The 13764-nt window shown below is 39.8% G+C and overlaps 1 protein-coding gene across 2 annotated transcripts in view; it reads right to left on the bottom strand.

Moving 5' to 3' along the window:
• Positions 1-13764, bottom strand: part of arap2 (ArfGAP with RhoGAP domain, ankyrin repeat and PH domain 2) — a 132598-nt gene that overhangs the window by 39292 nt on the left and 79542 nt on the right. For both annotated transcript variants that reach the window (XM_072687599.1, XM_072687600.1), the window contains exons 14-15: positions 12883-13057; positions 9005-9130 (exon numbers count right to left, since the gene is read on the bottom strand). In XM_072687599.1, the coding sequence (XP_072543700.1) occupies positions 9005-9130; positions 12883-13057 (301 nt within the window). The remainder of the gene's footprint in view (positions 1-9004; positions 9131-12882; positions 13058-13764) is intronic.

The following is a 13764-nucleotide window of genomic DNA, read 5'->3' as shown; positions in this document are numbered from 1 at the left end:
TCTTCCATTTCCCAGTGTGAACGCAACACTTGTAATAAAAGTGGCTAGTTCAATAGAGAAATTCTCCATTTGAAACACAGGGAGAGTGTAAGACGAGATAAAACCCTAATCTCTGCAGCGCTGCAGCCAAACACCCATGAATTAGAAGCGTCCCTTTTCACCTTCCACTCTGTTCACATTTGTAGTGATGGTGCTATTAATGATAAAATCACATAATGATAAGCTGTTATGAACTTATTAATGGTTAGTAATTAGCTAAAATCAACCCTTTATAAAACAATAACAATCAGCTATAGTACTGCGCAAATGTTTTAGGAACTCACAAAATGTAGAATTAAAAAGCTTCTCATTTAGAATATGTTTAACAGCTCAGTGAAACAAATACAATAAACACTCACTGTCAATGTGTTCAGTATTACACCTCCAATGATCTCTTTATGGTAGCCTAGTGGGAATTTCCCCACTGCGGGACTAATAAAGGACTATCTTATCTTATTTTAGTAATATGTACAGTTATTATCTAACGCCTGGTTTGGCAAATCAGTGCTTAAATGATGTTAAATCAGGAGAGCTGATGGTGGAGTTTAACAAATCCATGCTTTGGAACCAAGCTTTACATGGATCTGGTCAAGTATAATATGGTATTATAATTTTAAACAAATGTGCTTAGGTTCCTAAAACCTCTGCACAGTACTGTATAACACAGAAAACAATTACAACTCAATTTCCAATTGTCAACAGCTCCTAACATAAGTGCCAGTATCACATAAATCTCAGTGCAGGGCACAGACCTTAAATAAACAACTAATATAAGAAAGCTAGCTAGACAATTAAGGTAGCAGCTACATCTGTGCTGTTAGTAATCAATCCTTTAAGTCCTGCAAGTTGTGAGGTGGGGCTTCATAAATGGAGCCCATCAATGAGCCTCAGGTACCCTTCAACCTGTCGCCAGTTCACCAGTTGACCACTTTTGGTATTTACCAATTGCCTTATGTTTTGGAGATGCTCTGACCACTGATCACAATTTGGCTTGTCAAAGTGTCTATGATTTTTATGCTGCCACATTTTCACTGCTTCTACCACATCACCTTAAAAGGACTAACTGTTTACTTGCTGCCTAATAAACTACATGCCCAAATATTTGTGGACACCCCTTCTAACGAACGCATTCAGATACTTTCATTGCTGACACAGATGCGCAATATGTACACACACACACACACACACACACACACACACACACACACACACACACACACACACACACACAAAAAAAAAAAACTTGTATAGACCCTGTATAGGCCCTAGTGCTGTGAATAGAATAGGGCTCTCTGGAATTATGGTGCTCCATTCAATACTTTCGGGGTGAGTTGGGGCTGAGGTAGAATGGTGATCATCCAACATTCTGACCTCACTAGCGCTCTTGTTCCAAAATCTAGTAAAAAGCCCATTGTGGACAGTGGAGACAGTTACTCCAACGAAAGCAGAATAAACTCTTTTATACCCTTGATTTCAGAGAAAATAGTGTCACAATACTTTTGCCCATATAATATATAGCAATAATATAGCTTGAACCTCTTGCAACCTTTTGCAAACAAGCAAAACCAATTAACAGCCCACTTCAGCACGGTGATGCCACACTCCCATATTCCAGCTCTAGTCTGGTAAATATGAATTTAGTCATTCAGATGTTCTTCAAAACATCATGAGAAAATACAATCGCAAACCTGGTATCATGAATCATACTAAATTATGATTGAAAAAACAGTATTGTAAACATACTTTCACACAAGTTTTTACTTGTTTTCAGACATCCTGAAGACCAGCTAAAGTAAAAACTTTTTAAAGCTTTCTTGAACACGACATTATGAACTCCAGCAGACCCAAATCACAGACAGACAAAAACGCTAGTTTATTCAGCTATGACTGCAAAGAGGAAGGGGCGCATGAGTGCTTAGTCATTCAAGCATGTGCTTAAAATACATTTGATTCAATATTTATACAGACAGAGCTCACAGAGACCTTCTGTTGCTGAAGGATGAATCACATGGAGCATGACATCAACATGAGTGAATTGGACTCCATTCAGAAAATGCCCCGGCTCAAAAGCACAAAGCTACTAACAGCAGCAGTCAGTGAGAACATGTCTTGCTTTTGTGCTACCTTTTTGACTTCTGTGTGCGTGTGTGTGTGTGTCTGTCTGCGTGTGTCTGCAAGTGTGTGTGTGTACACACACATGTGGAAGCACTGAACCCACACATGTGCATGCTTGAACAAGGCTGCATGATTTATAAAGGGGCAGATGTGACTGTTTTCAGCTCGACCCCAAAAGAGCAATGGAGATGCACACAAGGAGCATGGGCTTCAGAGCAAGCTCACAGCAAAGGATTGATAGCACACACATACACACACACACACCTCATTAAATAACCATCCATCAGAAATACTGTAGATGATTAAGCCATGTATAAGGAGCATCCATTTACAGTGTGTTTCAAAAGTATTCAACCCCCAAGAAATTATATAGCTTCCAATCTTTCTAGTCAACACTTTATCTATTAATATGCTCTAAAGTTACATGTTCAACGCCAAATTAAGTTCTAAGTTTCTAACGATATTTTGACAAAAATACATATATAAAAATGCAAAACTCCAACTTTACAGACGAAAGAAAAAAAGGTTTCAATGAAAGTCAATGTAAAAAAGGACTTGGAATTTTATTCCATGCCATTTTGGAGCATTTCTATTGGTCCATTCATCAAGACATTTTGGCACAGTATAAAGAATAACTGTCAAATACAGTCTAAGTGAAAATGGATATACAAGGTTATTCAAATCTGCTCTGGAGGCTTGAAGTTTCCACAGATGGCATCCCTAAAAAGTAATCAATTAACTCATTCATAAAATATGAGCAAATATATCATTTACAATGAAGAAAATGCTAACCTTCTAAATGAATTGAGCATTTTCATTAGATTATATATTCCTTGCATATTTACTGTAGTTGATGTGTCGGTGTAACTGGGAACTGGGTGTGAAGTGCATTCCCTGAACACGCTTCTTTGAATTCAAACCACAGAAAAACCATATCGGTTTCATAAAGCAGTGCTCAATAGAGACTCCAACTGGTTAGACACAAACTACTTTAGAATGCAGCAGCCTCTGTGCTTTCCAGTAAAAGACTGAAAAAGTCTGAACAAATTACTCTGGTCTTATTCAGTCTGCACAGGCTTTCTCATACATTCCACATTGACCATGATCTTGCTTACAACACCTAAAGCTCTTTATCGCCTAACGTTGGCAGAATGTTACTGATCTGCTGAAGCATTATAGTGTGTCCAGATCACCTGGCTCAGAAGGCTTTACCACAACTCCCAGGATCACTCACAGGTCATTTATGTAGCTCACAACTTGTTTTTATAGTTGTTCCTAAACTCTGGAATAGGGGTCCAGAAAAAATTAGGAATGGAAGCTTGAAAGGCGTTTCTGAGCCCATATTAAAACAGTGGTATTGCGTCTTTCCAAAGGTTGCATCTTTCTAAAGATTAACTTGCGTTAATGTAAAAGAAATGTAACAGAAATGAAAGAGTAAAATAAAAACAAGCATTAGCATCATTTTTTTTTAACAAAACTACTTAAGAGAAAGAGTCTTAAGGAAGTTAGTACATTGACAGAACGGACTCATACTATGGACACCAAGTCCATGACGAGTGTGTGGATACTTTTGCTTACAACTGTAAAAACCAATGCAAAATACTGTCTCACAACTATTACTGTATTTACACCCACTGCAAAATGTAGTAAAATTCAGGATCGTCAAGTGATTAAAACTGTAACCGCAATTATGAGTTTGTGTAGTTAACCCCTTAACGTAGCAACGGTCATTACACACTAAGGCGCAGTAACTACAGGGACTTCTGTACAAACTAGTGGGTCTATTATTTGGTAATAGACGTTCGGGATAACAGGTCATAGGGTTTTTAAGCAATTAATTGCAATTATTAACAAATCACAGAGAGGCCGAAAGAGACTGAGAGAGACAGAGTTACTGATCTGCAAGGCTGGGCTGTTGAGTGTGGTTTGTCACATATTACCAGGGCTAATGTTACACACAGCCTTAGTTTTGAAAATGGAGAAAAATGTCATGAAGTTCCATGAGTCACCAATTGAAAGAGTATTGAAATTGAAAGAGAGATTTCTAATACAGTGTTTTTCACGTGGCACACTGAATCTGCAGCATGAACTACAGGTGGTTCATAGAAAAAACAGTGTTAACAGCACTAATTAGAGTTAGGGCTTTCTAGCTATGTTAAAGTGAAAATGCAATTATTATGTTATCCTCATGTTAACGTTAACAGCCCTAGTAATTTACATCAATCGGAGAAACGATTAGGAAAAACATTTAAAATATTTTATACGGCCATAAAGTGGCTCCCAAGAGTGATTTGAGTCAAAAGACTTTTTCATGTACAGAAAAGACACTGTAGTAATCAACCATGCCAATGCACAAGACAGAGATCTGTTAGCAAAAAGCAGTATACAGAGTGAAGTACAACAGACTACTGCTTAGCTACACGGCAGTAAAACGGCAGCTCCACCTCAGTGATCCCAGAAACATCAGACAAACACACAAACCTAAAGGAGAAATTCGAGTGTAAGTAAAGAGTGCAGGGGAGCAGGAGGCATTACTGGATCACAAGCAATAGAGCTGCTATAACTCTGACCTTGTAAAGTACCAGAGAACAGAAGACATCTATTGGGAACAAAAGAGGAGAGAGAGAGGCGCTCAGCAGGAAAAAATATACTAATCAGAAATTAGAGGTTTCAGTTCCACACCTGTCACTCAACTCAGAGAGTGTGTCGATGTGTCGGTACACCTCTGAGTGTGTGCACGAGCGTGCGTGTGTGTGTTCTTGGTCTCCTTGAAAGTGAAATAAAGGAGACAAGCTGATTCTTACACACAACAAAAATGCTAAATGAAATGCTCAAGCTGACGGAAGCCTTTTCATACCAGGTTCAGCACCAAACTGGACAGACATGGATACATGGATTTTCTCTGTGATTTGAATGGGACGAATGTTCTCAGCTCCAGCCTAAACCTATGCTCACATTCTTTTTTTCTCACTTTTATTCACTTCAAAAACAAACTGTGCAGCACATTTGGCCACAAATAAACATAATGAAGTCAAATAGATGAGTTCAGGGAAGCAACTGGAAGCATCTCTGCAAAACCAGCCAACCATGATTTTATTAAAATCCTCAGGAACTACTTATGAATTATTAAGAACAGGTTTTATCCATAGAGCTTCAAACCATTAGTGAAAAAGGCTTTGAGGCAACCTGGGTGCACAGGCTTGAAAATGGTGGTAGTGATGGTGGTGGTGGGGGGGGGGGGGCGGGGGGGTTGTTCCACCTTGCTCTCCCTTCCTGTAACACGAGGCAGCGCTTCTCGCTGGTTTCTGAAGTTGAAATGCATTGTTTAAGCAGCGCTGCTGAAATTTTCAGCGGAAGCACTACACTTAAGCTGCCATTACCGGTGCCAAACTCTCACAGGCTTTTTTTATAATAGATGAAATAACACTATTTATCGGCCATGGCTTTTATGGAACCACCGTGGAGGTTTTTTAATCTCGCCCACTTAAAGAGGCCAGAATGAATATGAAGAGGACAAATACCAAGGGTGCAGAGAAAGAGTGCAGCACTACCGTACAGGAGTTGCAACACGAAGTCTTACACACTGGCTTTTCACAGCCTCATTTATTGAATATTGTCCAAGATACTGCTCTGAGACGTACAGAGCACTTGTTCTCTCTCTAGCTTGAAGTGCATGATGCAAGTATTGGTTGAGAAAGTAGCTGTTGACTCTCTTGTTTCAAAACAAAAGCAAGTTTTATGTGTTCACATCCACACTCGCGCTGTTCCTTGACACCACTTACGATGAGCAATATAAGGCTTTGGAACCAAAGTTCTTGTTAAAACTTTTAGATGGAATGTATACTTTTATACACTTTAAGATTTGAAAGAATTTGCTTTTAGGACAGATTGAGAAGCAGACCACTTTCTAACTCTTTATCTGAGCAGTAAGTGTTTATTTGCTCAATATTTGAGCTTCATTCTTTCTTCGCCTCCCTCCTTATTTTATCTAATTTACGCTGTTTCAGGTCTTCAAGTATAATAGAATATGAGTGAGTCAAAGACAGCACGAATAAATAAAAAAAAAAGTTTTCTAAATGGTTATTTCATGTACTGAAGAAAAAGTTACTTTCCCTATTTAAAGTAACTCAATTAAGTTTAAGCAATTAAACTAGACTCCCAGGCTTGATTGCTGCCAGCCTAGTTGGAATCTTTCGAAGTAAAATAAAGTAGACTGAAATGTCTCAACAAGCAGCACACTATACCACAATAAAAAGAAATTTCTAATGAGTTGAGAGCTGAAATATGTCGAAAATAATTCAAGTATATCAGTGTGGAAGATGTTACAAAGCCATTTCTAATGCTCTGGTACTCGCTAATGGTCTGAGAAAAACAAAGTGAGTCACTATTTCGAAATGCAAAGAACCGAAAACAATGCTGAATCTTTCTATAAGTGGTTGACCTACCAAAGCTCCTTACAGAGAGCAGCAATGACTCATGCATGACTCATTTTCCCATTAGAATTGTGACTGGGCAACAATGTTATCCCTGGGGGAGCTGCACAGCAAAAGACACTGCTCACCAAGAGGAGCATCAAGACTCACCTCACTACAGCATTCTGTGGATTGAGGAGGAGAAACTGAAGACTAAAGGGTTGCATTTTATATGGTGCAAAGCTAAGACAGAATTCCACAATAAGAACATCATACCAGCGGTGGTAGGGTGATGGGGTTAGAGTGCTTTGCTGCTTCAGGTCCAGGGCAATTTGTCATTATTGAGAAAACCATGCGTTCCACTCTCTAACAGAATATGAATGTTGGGTCATCAAATCATGACATGAAACTTAAGGGCAACTGGATTATAGTACAGCACCACAATGTGAAGCACTAGAGCAAGTCCCCCTCTGAATGGTTCAAAAGAAGCTAAATAAAGGCTTTGGACAGACTCAAACCTTATTGGGATGCTGTGGCAGGACTTTAAACAGGCAGGACATGTTGGAAAATCCTCCAGTGTGGTTCAGTTAAGGCAGTTCTCTAAAGAAGAGTGGGCCAAAATTGCTAAATTACTAAATTGTTACTAAACTTAAGCACCCCTTTTTCCTTTTTTCCTCCGTTGAGTAAAATGGTCAAATAAAATATGGTTAGTGTGAAATGCTTTGCTAGAACAGAGAAAATGCCTTTTCATGGTATTGTACATAAACATAATCTAAGCCCAACTGTAAATTTAACTCCATCTTTAATACCAGTAACGATTTTGTAAAATGCCATTCACCAAGTCCTGTTTTGGTTGGTAGCCCCCCTCCTTACATTTCCTCTGGGTTTTCATACAGTCCAGACATTTTGTCCTGTAAATGTATGAAAATACATACGCACACATGACAAAGAAAGTCTAGGCAGGATGCTGTAGCCATAGAGATTCCCCCAGGGAAGTGAAAAGGAAAGATGCACAGAAAGAGACCCCCTCCAGAGGACTAGGGACTCCAGCTGCTACTCCTAGCACAGCATGAGCGCAAAGGTAGCTGGGTATGGGGTCTTTCTCTCTCCTCCTTCCCCAGGGAAAGCTCCCAAAGTAGGCTTCCCCCCTCTCTAATTACCAGCAGGCCCAGAGGCCCACTCCAGATGTTGGAGAAGAGCACAGTAGGTGCTATAAAGAGAATGAGGAGAAGAAAAGTACAGATTAAAAGTTTTAAAAGCTCTCTAAAGAGTAACACCTTTACAGGGATGTTGCAGGAGGGAGTGTGGGTGTGTACAGGTGCATTAACTTGTTACGCCAGATGCTGATGCTACCAAATTTTGCTTTCATTTAAAAAAACAAAGGAATTTGAGAGAGCAGATGATCAGTAATAGCTGTCAGATGATCAGAACTGTCTAGCTAATAAACAAGTCATTAAATAAAAGTGAATGGCATTTAAGAATATTTTATTAAACAGGGGCATTTATATAAATAAGCTGGAAGAGTTTTGTGTTGATTAAATTAAGCGGTAAAACATTTAATATTTGCCTAGAATAGGCAATTTCCAATGGTGATTCTTTATGGATTCTGCAATTTAGGGCAAGATTAAGCTTAACCAATGTTCAGGGAATTGGCCCTTGGCATTTAGACCATGATGAGTGCTTTTAACGGCCATTTTGCCATTGCTATATTTGGTATTGAGCACTGGGATACTACACTTGCTATCAAAGTACAAGAATCTAGTATCAAGACAACCCTACTGGTTATTTCTGGCCTGTATGGCTTAATGTGTGTTCTTTTACACACCTTTACTACTATATAAATATTTCTTTGAATTTGCTCAATCCATATTCTGTGCCGGCCCGGCTACACTATGAATGAGGCTTACCCTCAAAGTACTCAGGGTTTAAATAAAGATTGGTTGGTTGGTTGTGTGTAATTAATCTGACCAGCTATTCTACTCTGTTTTATCTGTTGTGTCATCAGGTATCAACCAAAAGAGGATGGGTTCCCCTGTTGAGTCTTGGCTTCTTCCTCTTGATTTAAGGGAATCTTTACTTGCCACTGTTGTCTCTGGCTTGCTCAGAAAAGGGCACAGACTCAGATCCCTAAAAGCTGCTTTGTATAAACATCTGTTCTGCTTTGTGAAAGCAATACATTTAAATTGAACTGGACCGATACTACACTTGAAAAGCAGATTGTGGCATAGATGCGGTACATTTGTAGTGCAAAACATGTCAGATATTTGGTACAATGAATAGACAAACTCAGAAACACATTTCTTTGTTTGCTCAATATATATGAATGCGCCCAACAGTGTCAATGATGGAGTAGCAGTCTGAATAGGAGTTAGATGTCTGGGTGGGTGAACGGATGGATGAATACATGGATGGATGAATGGATGGATTCACACACTCACCTTCCCTTCCTCTTCTCTCCAGTGTGTTCTTGGGCATACTGACTGAACAGTAGAGGAACCCATCCATGAAAGAAGAAGCATCTACTGCAAAACTACTGTCGCCGACCATCTCCAGCTTTGCAAATTCTGACAGAAAGAAAGGGAGAGATAGAGAATAAGAAAGCACTGATTATGAATAATCCAATAAAAGAATTGGGAGCTGAAGCTCAGTTTGTGCAGTATACAGCACAATCCCATTATTGACGAGCCGTTTCCGAGCCAGCTGATTATTCTCTCCGTCTCGGTGTTTAGAGCCCACTACAAAGTCAACCTGAGGAAGACTGTTGGGCCCAGGAGTTTCCAGATAACCAGCTTGTCCTCCAGGTGTTCGGCTTCCTTTTTCTCTCTCTCATTGACACATCTCTTAAGTATACATTTCTTGCAAGGTTATTCAGCAAGGACTCTTGTAAAACTTTTCAACATGTGAACTTAAATGCTAAAACATTGGAAACCCTTGCCTTTTGTCTCACTTTCCTCCTTTAACCCTTCTTCTCTCATCCTTTGCTTCTGACATCTTTTCAGCATTCAACCTTATCAGTTTCAGATTCAATTAGCCCCTATGCGCAGGTTCAATTTTCTTCGGGAGGGCCGGCAATACCTGAGAGATTTTATCAAGCACCCCCAGCCCCCCACTCACAGCGCAAGTTCAAATAACTTTAATTGAAAAACCTTTTTAATTGAAGGATCTCTCCATCCTTCCATCTCTCCCCTCCAGCCTCCAAGCTCTCTCTTCGTTAAAAAGAGGGGGATTAGAAACCATAATGAGATAGAAAGACTAGAACTCTAACTCTAGATCTCGGCCCTGAGCCTTGTCTGCATATTTAGCATTTAAATATTCAAACTGACTCATGAATATGCTATATTTTGCTGGGAATCAATATAGGAGGACAATACTGAGGAGAGGCTATGACTCTTTGGAACAGGCAACCTTCTTCTATCACTCCAAAATCCAGTGCAGACACTTGTGTGCTCACTAAAGGACTGAAGTCAACACAGTTACTGTAAACAGTACGCAGGCTCACAGTCCCATATACGCAGCAGGGTGTGCTGCACTGTGTTCTGACGTATTCCCTCTACATCAATCATTAAAAGTTCTGTGGGGAAAGCCTTCATTGTCCTCATGCATGGACGAACCTGGGAGCCCACAGGACTTGAGAGCCACCAGTATGTGGTTGGTCCTTTCTCAGAGCACTCTCCACATAGTATTTATTTAAAATAAATAAATAATCTAATATGTTTTTACGCTAGCACTATTTGCAACTGGCTTTACAGAAATGGGGGGGGGGGGTCAGGATTTTAGTCAGGATGTTGGATGATCACCAACCCACCTCATCTCCATCATTCTAGAGAACACAGTTCCACTGCTGTGTGTGTGTATTTGAACATGTGTCAACAATGGGTGCAACTTGAAATAGCTGAATGTATTCATTAGAAGGGGTGTCCACAAACATTTGGACATATAGTATGTGTATGTCATTGCTGTCATGCAAAAACATTGCAGCTTCAGGAGAGAGACAAAAACAAACCAAAAAAAAAAAGCTTTTAAATTTTTTTTTAACATTTCTTTTGATCCATTCATCATGAAGTTTTCATCATGTAAAAATAACGGCCAGATTTAAATGGCAAAAAGTGCAAAACAGCAAAAATGGAAAGAAAAGGTTTCGGTATGATGATATACTGGCTCTATAGTGGCACGTTGTGCTTGTGATGTGATCACTGCTTGTGATGCTTGTGATTTGTAGACACTCGCTCAGCTGTCATCATGGTTATGACAGTCCACAGAACTCATGTTCTACTTCAGTTTTAGCCCCAAAACCAATGGAAGCAGATTGTCTTGGTTGATGACTGGGATTATATGTACATCTATTGTCACTCACTGTTCTACAGGAATACAAATGCAAAAATGAAACCAAATTCACTACACAAAAACACGGTTCTTTATTCATGTTTTGATCTTAGCTCTGATTGGCCCTTAAAACTGGAATACTACATCTGTGGATTGGCTTTAATAAAATTTGTGAACTGCTGCTCCGCTGCGTTTATGGGAGAGGATGGATTCCTCTCAGAATTCTCTGCTGGCAGCAGACATCTGCCCTCCCTCCCCCAATATTAAAAACACTATCAAAATCAACACAATCGGAGCACAACAGATTTGTCTGTGCATGGTCACGGGTGTATTTGTGCATCCCCACCTGTTACAGTACCAGTATGTTTTTCAAGGGAGGTCCAGACACACACACACACACACACACACACACACACACACACACACACACACACACACACACACACACACACACACGATCCTACACAATTCAGTTAATGAGGCCGCAGCTCCATATGGACACAAAGGTGGTCCCTGCGTCGCCCCAGTGCTGTTCCACTGTTAGGGAGGTTATCACAATGTTGACAGAGCAGCGGAAAACATTTGGGGATGCGCTTGGTGAGGGTGGACTAATTGGGCGAGCTGGCACACTTCCTGAAGAGGCCTCAAATGAGCAGCATAGGAACAGCTCAATCCAATCAAGTTCGCGCGCGCGCACACACTCTAATTAGAGATACTTTCGGTGGAAACAATCTCTCGAGAAGAGGGTGTGTAGGTGGAGGGTGCGGGGCAGGGAGTGTCTGTCATCCTGTGACAAAAGCCTGTCTCTATGACAACCAGGTGACCCTGGAAGGCAATTAGGGCCATTAGCAGTATGAGAGCGGACCAATCAGTGAGGATGTTGTGAATAAATTATCCCAATCAGGGTCTCAAAGAAAGGCTTCTTAAGTGAGTCCTTTAGACCATTAATCATATTACGTCCTAGCTAAAAGCTCAATATGTAGGGCCGCAAGTCAACATGGGAATACGTTAAAAGGAGATAAAAATGCTGACAATGCCCACATGCATTACTATATGTAGTGGGTACAAAGTGCAAACAAAGAAGGGGCAGTACTGTTTAATGGAAACATTTATTAGAAGAATACACTACACTTAGGGCAACATGTTTTTCATGTATTCATGTATATTTTTTTCACCTTTTAAAAAAAATATTTTTCAAAAGAGAAATGAGATCAGGCATTTGTTAACAGTATTTAACAGTAAGAATATAAAACCTCCATCAAAGAAAGATTAATATACACTGATGAGCTAAAACCGCTCTGGGTGTGTGTGTGTGTGTGTGTGTGTGTACTCACTGCCCCTAGTTCACTAGTGTGTGAGTGTGTGTTCACTTCCACAGATGAGTTAAATGCAGAGGACACATTTCACTGTACAGTGTACACTGTACTGTGACAAATACGTGCACCTTTACCTTACCTTTTAAAACATCAGATGAGCCAAAACACAAGACCACTCAAAGATTAAGCAAATAATGCTAATTATCTCTAATTATCAAGGTCTACATCATGGTCAACATGTTGGATGCAGGAGAAACGAAAATGGAAAGTTGGTTATGGTCAGACCACTGTTTCGGAGTACTCTGCAAAGAAGGGACCTGCAACATGGTCTTGGGAGCCTGAGGGTTCTTGATAAACGAGGGCAACAAAGATCAAACTGACAGAGAGGCTACTGTGGCACAAACCACCAAAAATCTGAGGTACTGGTCCTGCCTACAAATTTCCCAATTCTTAATCCCATTAAGTGTCTACAAAATGAGCTGGAGCAAGTCTGATCCAGGACATGACTGAAAGCAGCATTATGTGAAAATTGTTACTGCATACCACAACAATGCTATTATTGTTTGAAGAGTTACTACCAAAGCGCAACACACGGCTGCTTACACACACACACACACACACACACACACACACACACACACACACACACACACACACACACACACACACACACATACCTGAGAGCTGGTTGTGATAGAGGAACTCCATCTGTAGCCTCTGTCCTCCTTTTTGAGCCAGCAGATATGGAGTGGAGTAATCAGGGTCTCCTGTAGCACACATCACATCCGCACCGCTAAATACCAGTGCCATGGTCACCAATACATCAGACTGAAGGGCTGCTGCACAGAGAGCCTATATAACACACACACACACACACACACACACATATATATATATATATACACAATGAATATCCATGCACACATATATGCAAGGACACAGCACAACAGGAACATAACCTGCCTGTTAAAAGGGGATATGTTGCTTTTTTTATTAAATGTAGGAGAGAGCAGGTCAAAAACGAATGCAGTGTAAAATGGAAGACCGATTAGTTATTTAGTCTAACTATTAACAGGTATAAGAGGTACAAGTAAACATACCTTTGTCAATCTTCTCATATTTGCATAGCAATGTCATTTCTTATCTGAGTTCTGACCATATTCAGATACAGTATAAAGATTGTTTCTTTTTTCATCATAAAAGGTACACAGTTGTCTTAATAGGTCACAGAATTCACATCAACTTGTAAACAATTCCTAGTGAGATGGCAGTCAGGCTAAAACAAATCCAGGTCCAAATCCAACTTGTATGAATTCATTAGTTCATTAAAATAGCTTTTTTAAATCCAAAAATTCACAAAGTCACATGAATGAATTATATGAACTTTATTATGTGGATATTTGCTCTTGTATTTTATGACATAAAGTAGCATGTCATGTTGTAACATTTATTCATTTTTTTCATAAACTGCAGGTGCTTAATGGTGATGCTTATGCAGTGACCGAATCATGTCTAAGCTAGTATTAAAAGCACATATTAAAATCCTTCTGTCCCAAAGG

The sequence above is a fragment of the Salminus brasiliensis genome, chromosome 9 (assembly GCF_030463535.1).
Source record: "Salminus brasiliensis chromosome 9, fSalBra1.hap2, whole genome shotgun sequence".
NCBI lineage: Eukaryota > Metazoa > Chordata > Actinopteri > Characiformes > Bryconidae > Salminus > Salminus brasiliensis.
The sequence above is the reverse complement of the archived record's forward strand: the minus strand, read 5'-3'. Positions and strand labels throughout refer to the sequence as shown.